Source organism: Triticum aestivum, chromosome 1B, assembly GCF_018294505.1.
Source record: "Triticum aestivum cultivar Chinese Spring chromosome 1B, IWGSC CS RefSeq v2.1, whole genome shotgun sequence".
NCBI classification, from domain to species: Eukaryota; Viridiplantae; Streptophyta; class Magnoliopsida; order Poales; family Poaceae; genus Triticum; species Triticum aestivum.
This window is the reverse complement of record NC_057795.1, coordinates 680,880,394-680,893,553: the sequence shown is the minus strand read 5'-3', so window position 1 is coordinate 680,893,553 and position 13,160 is coordinate 680,880,394. Positions and strand designations below refer to the sequence as shown.

At 45.8% G+C, this 13,160-nt stretch overlaps 1 protein-coding gene across 1 annotated transcript; it reads right to left on the bottom strand.

Annotated features, from left to right (window-relative positions):
• Positions 1–5,994: 5,994 nt before the first annotated feature.
• Positions 5,995–10,966, bottom strand: LOC123148706 (stomatin-like protein 2, mitochondrial). Its single transcript, XM_044568196.1, has 4 exons — positions 10,460–10,966; positions 10,226–10,378; positions 6,449–6,506; positions 5,995–6,350 (listed from the first exon to the last, which is right to left on the bottom strand). Exons 1-4 carry the CDS (start codon positions 10,871–10,873, stop codon positions 6,235–6,237), a joined length of 741 nt encoding a protein of 246 aa, XP_044424131.1. The 5' UTR covers positions 10,874–10,966; the 3' UTR covers positions 5,995–6,234.
• Between the last annotated feature and the right edge of the window lie 2,194 nt (positions 10,967–13,160).

The following is a 13,160-nucleotide window of genomic DNA, read 5'->3' as shown; positions in this document are numbered from 1 at the left end:
GAAGTATCTATATAAATTATGATTTTAAATACATTTTTCCTTCAAACCTGGCATGGATGACTACTTGGGCATGCTACGTTGAGCATGGTGAATTTTTTGGACATTCTTGAAATGACCCCAACATTTGCCAGCAGGTGGTATGCCCATGGTAGGCACCCTTGCCTCCAATATTTTTTCCATGGCCTTGTATGACCAATTCAAGGCACCAATCCAAGATGCCTCATATGTCCATGCCAGGCTCTTACAAGACGCTGAGATCATTTATCCATAGCCTAAAATATACCAGTTAGATGAGTGTATGTGTAATTCCCGTCATTATCACTCAACATAAAAAATTTAGTTTTTCCTAACAATTTCAGAAATTTGTCAACAATTTTGGAATTTCAAAGTGTGTATGAAAATTGTACGAACTTGAACACTTTTTTTTCCAATTTGAAAAAATGTTTGTGTTTTTGTTTTTGTTTTCCAATAATGCTCGCCAATTTGAAAAAGTGTTTGCATTCTCTTAAATGTTCGAAAATTGAAAATTGTCATGTTTTCAAGAAAATGTTGACAAATTTGTTAAATTATTCGTCTTGTTGAATAATGTCTACAGTTTTAGAAAAATGTTTACAATTCTTAAAAACTATTCTCAAGATTTGAAAAATATTCACAAAATCAAAGTCTTTTTCATAAAAAAGGTTCAGAAATTTGAAAAAAATCACGTTTCCAAAAGAAGTTCAAATTTTGAAAATCGTTTCATATTTTTAAAAATATTCCATAAGTTGAAAAAACACATTACTTTTTTTAGCTATGAAAGACGCTTTAGCTAGAATGTCCAGCCCGGTTGTATACCAATGTTGATCTGCTACAGTATTCCTCATAAAAAAAAACACCTACAGTAAGTCAATTCTAGGTGTACTGCGCCACAAAATTATCACCAACTCAGGATGGTTCCGGTGGCTAGTAGAAATTTCACGACCCTGGAGGTCTTGTGTTCGATTCCTAATCGTAGCACTAATTTTTTGGATTTTCGATCGGTGCATGCGACAGTATACAGACACTAATGGGCCGGCCCAAGGCAGGCTCAGAATAGGACAGATCTCCGACGTATTTTCTAGAAAAACTATCCTACTACCCCTCAAAAAAAAACTATCCTACTCTTTATTATGAAGAGGTATGGACAGATCTCGTCCGTTGATGTGTTTAGGGAGGTTGTACCGAAGAAGAAGTGTTACTAATAAGCATGATGATGGAAGGCATCACTATCTTGTGGCTGTTTTGTCTGGAAGCCAAAGTCGACCCACCAATCTTTGATGCTTCTGAAAGCTACTCAAACCGAAGTGTCAACGTGAACAAGCCGTAGCCAATCCTTTTAATAGCTCCCAAATTATCAATGTGTATCTGCACTAGAAGAAGAGGTGGTTAACGGACTCCTGTTCCCTCCTACATAGCACGCATGGGCCACTGTTCGGCCATCCTCGCCTGGCCAAGCAAACGTTTGTCCAGATCTGATCTTGAATGGCAAGCCACGCGAGGAATTCGGTCCTTGGTGGTGCCTAAAGCCTTTCCAGATGACCTTGTACATGGGAAAGCGAGTGATGGTCAAGAAATGCACTTTATAGGCGGAAGACACCGAATCATTTCTGCTTGTCGTATGCTTCCACAAGATGGTATCCTCGAGCCCCATAGTAAGCTGCACCCCATGAAGGGAAGACCAAAACTCCAAGAATTGGTGGAGATGTTCCGGGGTGAATGTTATTGACGTGTTGATCTTGCCATAGGCATCCTCACATAAGGCCTCCCTGACCTTCCAATATTTTCTCTTGGAGGCCTCAAAACAAGTGGCATGATGTCCTTAGGCTTTCGCCCATTGAGCCACGGGGATTCCCAAAAGGGAGCTCGCGCCTCGTCGCCAATAGTGATAGAGGTGGAGGCGTAGAAAAACATTTTGTCTTTGTCATCGCAAGGATTTCCAAGCCCCACCAACAAATGCGTAGGCTCTTTCAACTCATACCATAACCAGCGCAGTCGTACGGATTGGCTAAACTTCGCAAGGTTTAGCACTCTAAGCCCACCATTCGCCTTGGTCGTTTTGTTCGATTCCCCCTCTCCCCACCCAGAGAAAATCCCGCTCCACCTTTGTGATGTCGTTAAGTGCCGAGTGGGATGATGAGGGTTGTGGTAGTGTAAACGACCAGAGAGGATAGCACTGACATGATCAAAACCCCTCGGCCCGAGGCAGAGATATATCTTCCTTCCCAAGGCACAAGTTTAGCAGCAGCCTTATCCTCTAGATATTGAAAATCGGACCGTCTGAGATGCCAATGCCCTTACCGCCGGGAGCCACTGGAGGACAGTCTCAACTCTCAAGGTCAATGTTCCGACAACAGATGGGGACAAAGGAGCTCTTATGAAAGTTGGTGCAAAGGTCGTTCACCTCCTCAAAGTCTTGTAGAATAGCGGCAAGGTTGGCCACATCCTCTCTGATTGGCTTAACAAAAACAGCCGGAGCGTCCGCATAGAGTGAAGTACGGAAGGAGGAGCCATGTCCCCTAATCTTGTGAAGCAACCCATGGGCACTGGCTAGGCCAAGCAATTGTTGAAGAGTTCTCTCTAAAAAATTGCTAAAGAGGGTCAATGGTGATGACAAAGAGCAGGCGGGACAAGGGATCACCCTGACCATGCATAATTGGGCTTCCAGCCACCCAGTTGAGGAGCACTCTGGAAGAGGATGTGCGGAGGAGCATGGTGATCCAATCATGGAAAATGCTCAGAAAGCCCATACGCTGAAGAAGATCGAGAATGTAGCCCCAACAAACAGAGTCAAATGCCTTACAAATATCCAGTTTGAACAACAAGGATGGGTTTTGCTTCGGTTGAGGCGAGGAGCCATATTCCTGACATACATAAGGTTATCATGGATACTCCTCTTCTTTATTAATGTGCTCTGAGTGTTGGAGACGAAGTTGTCCATATGAGGGCCAAGTCTCATTGCTAGCATCTTGGCAATAATCTTTGCGGTGGCATGAATCAGGCTAATAGGCCAAATCAGAGATGCCCTCCACGCCCTCCTTCTTGGGAAGCAAAACCATGTTTGCAGAGTTTAACCATTGGAGGTTAGCAGTTTGCAAGTTCCCGAACGAGTGTAATGCGCGCATCACATCCCCCTGGTGACCTCCCAGCAAGATTTGAAAAAGCCCCGGTGAACCTGTCTGGACCTGGAGCCTTGTCTCTAGGCATCTGGCTAATTTATTTTAAAAAAGGAGGATGACCACCGGCCTCTGTATCTAGGCGATGTATACGGCCACTTTATTAATTATCCTCACAAGACCGTACAAAGTCATACAACAGCAAGACTAAAGCCACCGTCTAAGTAACAACTGTCGCTACACCTATCCAATCGATGAAGGGGCGCAGATAGTCTGGGCCTAATACCAAACAGACATCGCAGCCAAACCTAAACATCTAAGACCTGAGGTCCCAACCAGGACGCCTGCCGGGTATGGGGCACCTATCAGTCCGGCGCACTCCTCAACCAGGACGCCTGCCGGGTATGAGGCCGCCGCAGCCACCTGCCACCAATCCATCTTCAGAGTTGTACTGACCGCCTTTGCCTCGTCCTTAGTGAATGGGGCACCAAGCTCCTGGAAATCAATGGGGAAGATGAGGTTGTCCCAGTTGAGGTCCTTTCCTTGCCGGGCGCCCTTGCCAAGGGTCTCGGAGAAGTGCTCAAATATAATCTCCTCTTTCTGCTCATGTCCGGTCACGCAACCATTGTTATGCTTTAATCGAAGAATGTGATTTTTTTTTTGATCTCCTCCTAGCTAGCGTTCACCCTTAGATGAAAGAACTTTGTATTAACGTCGCCCTCTTTCAGAGTCGTGATATACGGGAACATTGTTTAAGAACTTTGTATTGGCGTCGCCCTCTTTCAGACTCGTGATACGGGAACATTGTTTCTTCCGAGATGGCTCGCAGGCTGCAGCTAGCTTCTTGATCAAGCTTACTCTTAGACGACATATGCATGCAGTGCTTTGGTGCTCTTGGAAATATGTAGTGACGTTGAGGAGGTCAGAGATATACTTGGTCTTCTTTTTATCTGCCTTGTCCTTGCGGGATCGGATAGAGCCCCTTGAGCCAACCGAGCTGTGAGATGAGCAGTGAGACGACCCCTTGCGCATTGACGCTCGCTCCATCGTACTTGGAGTTATGCATGGGCTGCGCCGCATGACCACGAGCGCTGCCTTGTCCAGTTCTATGCCTGTTTCCTGCTGAACAACAGCCAGACATATCCTGAACAGCAAGCTAGCATGCCAGCAGGTTCCTCGGCCAGCGGCGCTGCATGGTCAGCAGCCTTTGTTGCCTGCATCGTCCTCGACACTCGAGAGGCTCTGGAATGATATCAGCCGCCGGGAACAGCTGCATGCAGTGTAGCCGGCAAAGTCCTGTCAAGAATAGACAGGGGGCGCCGTTGGAGCTATAACTGGCGATTGAGGCCAGCGATACAGGGGAGCGGGATGCGATACAAGCCACCGGCCGGAGGCATTATGGAAGTAGACAGCTTTTCAGCCAAGTCATATGGAGCTCTAACTGGCTGGGTGCAGATTGGAGGAGAGGTAAATAACTAACACCCATGGTCTGAACTGAAGCATGCATGGCATTGGCAATGGCATAGTGGGAGGACTTGGAGTAGGATGTTAATTTCTTGTGGATCAGAAAGATGGCATTCATTCAGGAATGAAAGGAGGGAGCTTGTGTTTTGGTTGGTGGCGGCAGTCGATGGACATGGACTGGAGCTAGCATGAGATGAGATGGATCGAGCAGCAGTTGACGACAGCAATCTTGCACGGAACGGCGCTCGGAGATGAGGTCGTCGCAAGGGTCCGTCCATCATGTCTCCTGGGAAGATGCTCCCCGTACGTGAGACGATGCGGCCAGGGCTGAAGGCGCAAGCGACCGCATCAACAAAGAGGACACACGTACGGGCGCCCGAGCACCGGCAGGGGAAGAGCTGTGCATGCAGCTTTCGCCTTTCTGCCACCGCAAAATATGGCCCGAATGTTGTTCAAGGAAGCCATGCATGCTCTGCGTTGGTCGCACGCGCCCATGTCTCGTTGATGCAAGACATGTGCCAGCTCTCCGGTTTCATTGAACTCGATCGTGGAAGGACGAAATGTGGTGTGGGAAGTGGGCTGGGCTTGATTCCCGACTTTCACAAGGACACTACTAGTCGTGGCCGTGGAGACAAGCATGTCGACCTCAACAAGCCTGAGACAGCAAGAGCCACGCCACGGTGATTCACAAATCACAAGTCAAGACGGAACTTCTACACTGATAACATGTTGTACAGCAACTGGATATTATTTTTTGTTAGATCGATGCATGGAGCTACTGAATCTGCAACAAATTCACAACCAAACATATAATAAACTCTACTTGTTCAAATACGGAGTATAAAGCTAACGCAGCATTACCCGTGTAAGTACACCTCTCTAAGCTCCATCTCATTGGTTGATGAATCGCCGCCGGTTGAGGTTGTCAGCAGCAGCAGCAGCAGAGGCAATCAAGTTGAAATCTCCGGCAATGAAACAAGGTATGGCAGTAGAACAACTGAACCAACTACTCCACGACACGCGTTTGCACTAACTAATCATGGAAACTGAGCCGACACACAACAAAGGGGAACACAAATCACGAGCGAACCGATCAAGAAGGGATCTCCGATGAGATGAGATGCTGTCCTCCTCCATCTCCTGCTCCAAGTCGATGAACGATGATGAAGTAGGGGACGGACTGGGCGTTGCTGCCAGAAGCGGCCATCACACAGGGGGTGGCAAAGTGAATCCCAGTCGTTGATTGTTCACTCACAATCATAGCAGCAAGTCCAATCGACGCTGCCCATCAGTCGAGCAAAACAAAAAAAAAAACCTGTGCAGAATCTATGAAAAACTCTGGCAAAATCATTTTAAAAAAAGAGAACCCTGAACCAAGCATATAAATGAACTCTACTTATGCAAATCCAAAGCTAAAACGGCTGGCATTACCAATTAACATGTCAGAGAGATATATCAAGCCAAAAAGGACTAGCTCCGTTGGCAACAGCAAGTTAATTTTGCTTAACTAGTCATAGCTCAAGGCAGCCTGCACTTCTCCTCACACTTGTTCCACCCCGTGCACAAACAAAAACTCATGCAACAAAAGTCACCACTGTTTGATACTCAAGTGCCGGGACGACTTCCACACCAAACACATCTACTCTTGCTTGGTATGCGGCACTGGTTCCTGCTTGTCATCTGACAAGACGCCGCCCATGTCGTCGCTGGTGGACAGCACCTCATACAGTGACTTACTTCGCTCCCATTGAATGCCTAAAATGGAACAGTTTATAGTTATTACTTATTAGTAATCGCAAGTGCTGACTTGATATGATATTAGTGTCAGTTTTGTTGAAGAAACAAAAACTTACAAAACTCATATTTGATACACTCCACCCCCCATTCGCACGCTGCGTCATTCATTGACTTCTGCAAAACCATGTGTTGTTAGATGTGTTGCAAGAGCATGAAAGGATTTAGAGTGAAAAGGCGAAAAAGATGCATAAAAAACAATGTGTTGCCTGGGATTCAAACCAAAGGCCTTGGGGGTTGACAGCCACCTCCGTATCCATTGGAACATCAACTACTTTCTGTTCCATAATGCAGCTCACACTATATATTACTATATTGGTACCTTTGAATTTAACCATTTTAAGATCATGTAGAGTCTCCCTGGACAGGTAGATTTCATTCTACGTTTGCTCGTTCGATTTCCTTCTTTTGGCGATCGTATCAAGTCCCTCTTAAGTCTTAACCCATTTCCTTCCTTTGACATTAATAATTTTGAAAGAACTTTTCTAAAATACATATATAACACCACCATACATTTCGCTGTGGCCTCTTCCCGAAAGCAGGTTATGATTGAGCTGCAGAATTGGAGCCGTGCGAAGTTTGGAGATGTCAGGAAGGGAATTGGAAAAGCTTAGGGCTGAGCTAGCTGAACTGCAAAGTAATGGGGCTGCACATGAATTGCTGAAAGAAAAGGCGAATAGGATGGATGAATTGCTACATAGGGAGCAAATGATGTGGCTTGAACGTTCGTGTATAATGTGGCTAAAAGAGGGAGATCGAAATACACAATTTTTCCATCAAAGGGCAGTATGGCAGGCTCATGGAAGCTATATTTCCAAACTGAAAAATGAGGAAGGGGAGTGGTACACGTCACCCTCGGATATGGAAAGAATGGCATCATCTTATTTTAAGGAGGTTTTCACAAGGGATCCGACCTTAGATGTGGATTCAGTCCTGGATCTCCTCAACATCAAAGTTACTAATGACATGAAAATGAGATGTTAGTGAGGGGCTTTACAGAGAAGGAAATCAGTGATGCGCTGTTCCAAATCAGCCCTATCAAGGCGCCCGGACCGGATGGTTTTCCGGCACGGTTTTATCTGCATAATTGGGACGTGATGAAGGCGGAAGTGCAACATTTTTTCTCACCAGGGGTGATGCCGCAAGGTGTTAATGAAACGAGAATTGTGCTAATTCCTAAAAAGCAATACCCGGAGAGCATGAAATCGTTTCTAAGTGTTTAGTGAATCGGCTCCGGCCATTGCTGGATGGTATTATTTGTGAGTGCCAAAGTGCATTTGTTCCAGGGAGATTAATATCTGACAATGTGCTCATCGCATTTGAGTGCATTCAACACATTCAGCAGGAAAGTAATCCAGAGAGGGCAAGTTGTGCTTACAAGTTGCACCTCTCAAAGGCGTATGATCGTGTTGATTGGGTTTTTTTGGAACAGGCTATGGGAAGGATGGGGTTTGAGAATAAATGGGTTTCTTGGATCATGCAATGCGTCCGGACAGTCGACTATTCGGTGAAATTTAACGGAAGGTTGCTGGAGCGTTTTTCGCCATCCCGAGGCCTACGCCAAGGTGACCCATTATCACCGTTTTTCTTCTTATTTGTGGCTGATTCTTCGTCGGCTTTGATACTAGATGCAGTTGGAACGCGTGGGCTTTCTCCGGTTGCTATTTGTCGTACGGCACCGAGGATTTCTCACCTTCTGTTCGCGAATGATACACTGCTTTTTTTCAAGGCATCTGAGGCCCAAGCAAACATTGTTGCTGATGTGTTGCATCGCTATGCAGGAGGGACGGGGCAATTAATAAATCCAGAGAAGTGCGGCATTTTATTTGGGGAATCTTGTCCAGTAGATGTTCAAGAGCTAGTTAAAAATATCCTTCATGTTCGACAACAGGAGTTTGAAGATCGATATTTGGGGCTGCCTGTTCCTGAAGGTAGAATGTGTAAGGGTCGATTCCAAACACTTCAAACTAGATTGGCCAAGATACTTGTGGACTGGGGCGAAAGATTTATGTCCTCGCCCGCAAAGGAAGTGTTGATTAAAGCAGTTGCTAATGCTATCCCGACATATGTTATGAGCGTATTTAAACTCCATTGTCGGTGTGTGATGAACTGACCAAGATGGTCCGGAGGTACTGGTGGGGTGTGGAGAAAGGAAAACATAAGACACACTGGATTGCATGGGAAAAATTAATTCTCCCAAAGAATCAAGGTGGTCTCGGTTTTCGTGACATGGGCCTCTTTAACCAGGCTTTGCTTTCGAGGCAAGCTTGGCGTTTGATTGAGCGACCAGATAGTTTGTGTACAAGATTGATGAAGGAAAAGTACTATAGACGAGGAAACCTGATTGATACTGTGTTCACCGGAAACTCATCAGCAGTTTGAAAGGGCATTGAGCATGGGCTGGAGTTGTTAAAGAAAGGTGTCATATGGAGGATTGGAAATGGGCGCAGCGTGAGAATTTGGCGCGGTCCGTGGATCCCAAGGGGGATATCTCGTAGACCTCTTACCTCACAGGGTCGATGCCGGCTAACAAAAGTTGCCCGGCTTATCAATCAGGATGGAGTTTGAGATGCTGAGAGGCTCAACCAATATCTAATACCAGCTGTTGTGGAGGAAATACAGAAAATCAAATTATCTGCTCAAGTGCAAGATGATTTTATTGCGTGGCAACCTGAGAAAGATGGAAGGTTCTCGGTTCCGAGCGCTTATCACCTTGCCGTGGCGGATCATCTAAAGGAACAGGGAGGGGTTTCCACTAGTCCAAGGCCATCCGGTGAAAGACCTGTATGGAGGATGTTCTGGAAGATTCAAGTGCCACAAAATATGAAAATTTGTGTGTGGAAACTGTTAACTGGAGGGCTACCAACTAGAGTTTTGAAGAAGCACCGACATTTAGACCCGGTGGACACATGTGTACGTTGCGGACAGACGGAGGAATCCTCTTCTCATGCTGTTATTTCATGCCCATACGCGTCTGCTGTGTGGGATTCAATGCGAGAGGTCAGGACCCTACCCGAGAGAGATCCGAGTTGCTGGATACAGGTCCTGAATGGCTGTTTGATGCGCTGGTTAAAACGGGTGAATCAGAGAGAGCAAAAGTACTCCTTATCGTTTGGAGGAATTGGCACTTGCATCCTCGTTCAATTGAGACAAGCTTTCAATCAATATCTGCAGGCACATTATATAATTCCTATATGGAAATTCATTTGCGGAAGACCTCCATTCAAACATGAGAAAAGGGAATGATATGACCCATGGAAAAACAGTACCTCCAACCGACTGATATTACTAGCTAGGCGGTTCCTTGAGAGCTACTGGAGTACACTTGTGTTGATCAAAAGATGATGAAGGCAGAGATCAGATCAAGGGGAAAGCTATTATAAGTAACAGATTGACTTACAACGCCGGCCGGTGAAAATTGTTCAGCAACAGTCAGCAGTAAGTTGGGCTCAGCCGGCCGTAGCTGCATCAGTGGATGGTTCGTTTGATGTTACAAGCAAAGATGGCGGGGTGGGAGTCGTTGTCAGGGAGGGCAACGGATTGTTTGTTCCTGCCGATACTTACCCAGCTGTGGTGAGGCTGAGTTAATGGCAGCAATCAAGGAAGGCATACTCATCACATGCCCCTGCCAATGTTTGTTCAAACTGATAGTGACAAATAAGATGCTTGATCGGTCGTATCTCGGACACTTTGTGGATCGAGGAAGTAAAGGACATAGTTATGGGAGATGGGGAACTTAAGCTAGTTAAAATTAGTCCTACTCAAAAAAAGGCCTTTGCATGCTGCGAGCGGAAATTTAGTGCCTTGGAGCAAGTAATGGATGGAGAGAGTTGTACCATAATGTTGCGGTCGAGCTGGTCTCGCTGCTCAAAGCTCTGCTCAAGGGTCATCTTGCCGATTTCCCTCATCTGAACAGTCTCTGCAAGCTGGGTGACAGCGTGAATGGGGTTGCCGTCCACAGCGTAGGAGGCAAGGAACGGATCTGATATCTGCAGAGTTCATTTCCAATTGAATTCAGTTTGTGGCTAAGCAAGTTAATTACCTAGGGTTTAGAGATAGAGATGGATTACCTGTAGATGAAGCAATCCTCCAAACTGGATCAAGGCGTTATCTTTGGTGACCGCAGGATAGTTGGGGATGCGGATGGGCTTCACCTTGAGCGAGTGGACGTACGCGATGCGGTCGACGACGGGCAAGAGGAAGTGAACCCCAGAGGGCAGGATCTTGTGGTAGTGGCCGAATCGCTCGACGACGAACACATGTAGGTCCGGCACTGTGGCCACGCCAAGGTGCGCTGGGAATGGGATCGACGGCGGATCGGCGCCCGCGGCGGCTCCCGAGTACCAGCGGGGCGCGGGCGCTTGGCCCTGCAGCAGCGCCCGGTTGGGGTCCGGGCGGGCGGAGTCGCGGAGGAGGAAGGAGGCGGGGGTGCGGCGCGCGTGGACGCGCATCGCGCGGGTGGCCGCCGACATCCACATCGCCATCGCCCAATTCCCTTTCCGCGGCGGCGCTGGGTGGGGAAGTGGGTGACCTAGCTAGGAGCGTCCAGCGAGTGGGTGACCCAGCGACCGACTTCGGGTTCCTTTTCTTTCTCCACCGTGTTTCTCTCTCTCTCTCTCTCTCTCTCTCTCTCTCTCTCTCTCTCTAAAAACAAAGAAAAAAAAGATGTCTTTTCCCTATTTTTATTTGTTGCTATGTGTAAAAATTATAAGTCGTTTTAGACAATTATTATTCATTAGTACGAAATTTCATCGTTCAAACATTTTCTGGACTTTCCACAAATATCCCCGGTTGAAGAGTGGTACCCGAAGACATCGTTGTCGTCATCTAGGGAGCGCCCACCATGGCAGCGCGCTTTGGGCGACCTGAAGCGAGGCGATTAGCTGCCGGTGACCTCCATTTGTTGTCGTGCCCTCGATCTGGGGAACGGCGTCGGCGACCTGAGACGAGAGCAGCCTGGGCCGAGATTGCGCGACCTAGGGAAACGACCTGGGGCGGCGCCGGTGATCTGCTAGAGACCTGAAGGGGAGGGTGTTGGGGATATAGCTTTGAGGTATGACCCGCCCACGAGAGGCCGGGTTACACCATTGGCGGTTTAACAAAAAGAAGGTCCAAGGAGGCCCAAGAAGGACTATGAGGACGACGGCTCTTGGAGGCAAGCCTGGTGAAGGCCCAAGATCTGGGCCTGTGAACCGTTGTGTGAAGACTTGTACTGTAACGCATGATGATTAGTTAGAAACCGAGCCGGTCACGTTGGGTGAGCCGGCCGGGACTTTGTAAGCCTCCGGGTCTCTACCTGTGTATATAAAGGTGAGACCCGGCGGCTGGTTAACTCAAGAAACAAGCAATCGAGAACTAGGTCAAGCGTATTCGCTCCCTTGTAATCGAAACTCAAGCAATACAACTAGAAGCAGAACGTAGGCCTTTACCTCGTGGTGAGGGGCCGAACCTGGGTAAACTCTCTGTGTCCTTTGTCCCGTTCAATCCCTTCAAGCTAACCTAGTTGCGATGGCTCCACACCTAAGTCCTTTCACTAGGGCATCTGCCGTGACAAATCCACGACAGAGGAGCTGCAGCGGGAGGCGGTCTGCGGGAAACATATTCACGAATTTACATAAACTTTTTTTTTCAAATTATAAAAAATGGTAAAGAATACCAAAAATGTTCTATATACAAGTGAACAATCGTTCAATATATGATGATCATTTTCTGAGTACACACTATTTTTCTTTTTGCAGTATACATTTGAACAAATTTTAATATACAGTGAACTTTTTTGTGTACTATGAACTTTTTTTAATTATACACAATCAACATTTCTTTACACACACTAAATTATTTTCAAACACACACTAAACAATTGATTCTGCATTCAAAAATTGTTCATGGATTAAAAGAAATTATTCATGATTCAAAATTTGTTCACAGATTCAAAAGATATGTTCATAAATTTCCAAAAAATATTCATGATTTTTTAAAAATAAAAAGGAATGGAAAAATAGAACAACCAAAAGAATGAAAAGCAAACAGGAAAAAAACAAATAGAGAAAGTAGATAAATAAGAAGAGAAAAATGAATGTATTTTATTTATTTTTTAAACATGATTTTATTTTAGAAAAATGAAAAAAATATGAATTTTGGAACAGTTATTGAAACTTGTGAATTTATGAAAAAAGAAAAAAGAATCAAAAAATGAAGAAAAAATGAGATCAACCTTTGAAAAATTGAAAATTTTAAAAGGAGAGGAAAACCAATGAAGAAAAGATGATAAAATAAAAAACGGAGAAACCATGAAGAAAACAAAACAAAACAAAACAAAATGTATCCTAGCTAGTTGGGCTGGCTCAGCTGCCCAGTTGTGAGTCTAGAGTGAATTGCCCATTTGCTGGGCGGTATGAAAACATAATGTTGCGGGCATGTTGCAACCATTTTTTTTTCTTAGAACTTACGCCAGAAGGATTCATGTTGCATCGGATTGCAAGGTGGTCGTGGACGATATTCACCATTTATACAAAGGGAGCTACGGTGCAATTGTGCATGAGATCATGCAATATAGATTATCGTTTGAAACTTGTAATATTATTCATGAATTTAGGAGCTCGAATATCGAGGCTCACAAACTAGCAAAGCACGCATTATCTCTGGGGGTTGGCCGCCATGCTTGGTTAGGCCAACCCAATGAACTTGATTTCGTCCCTGTAAACATTGTGACGGAGTAATAAAGCTTTGCGGTTTGTCTAAAAAAACGCATTTGTTGGGCTATCTGAACAG

What these genes read in the sequence shown, in the direction of transcription:
- LOC123148706 (XM_044568196.1), bottom strand. Translation starts at nt 10,873, where the DNA reads ATGGCGATGTGGATGTCGGCGGCCACCCGCGCGATGCGCGTCCACGCG. An exon ending in AGCTCGACCGCAACATTATG is followed by an intron (nt 6,507 to 10,225) that starts GTACAACTCTCT and finishes ATGGTTTTGCAG; the next exon opens with AAGTCAATGAATGACGCAGC. An exon ending in GTGTATCAAATATGAGTTTT is followed by an intron (nt 6,351 to 6,448) that starts GTAAGTTTTTGT and finishes GTTCCATTTTAG; the next exon opens with GCATTCAATGGGAGCGAAGT.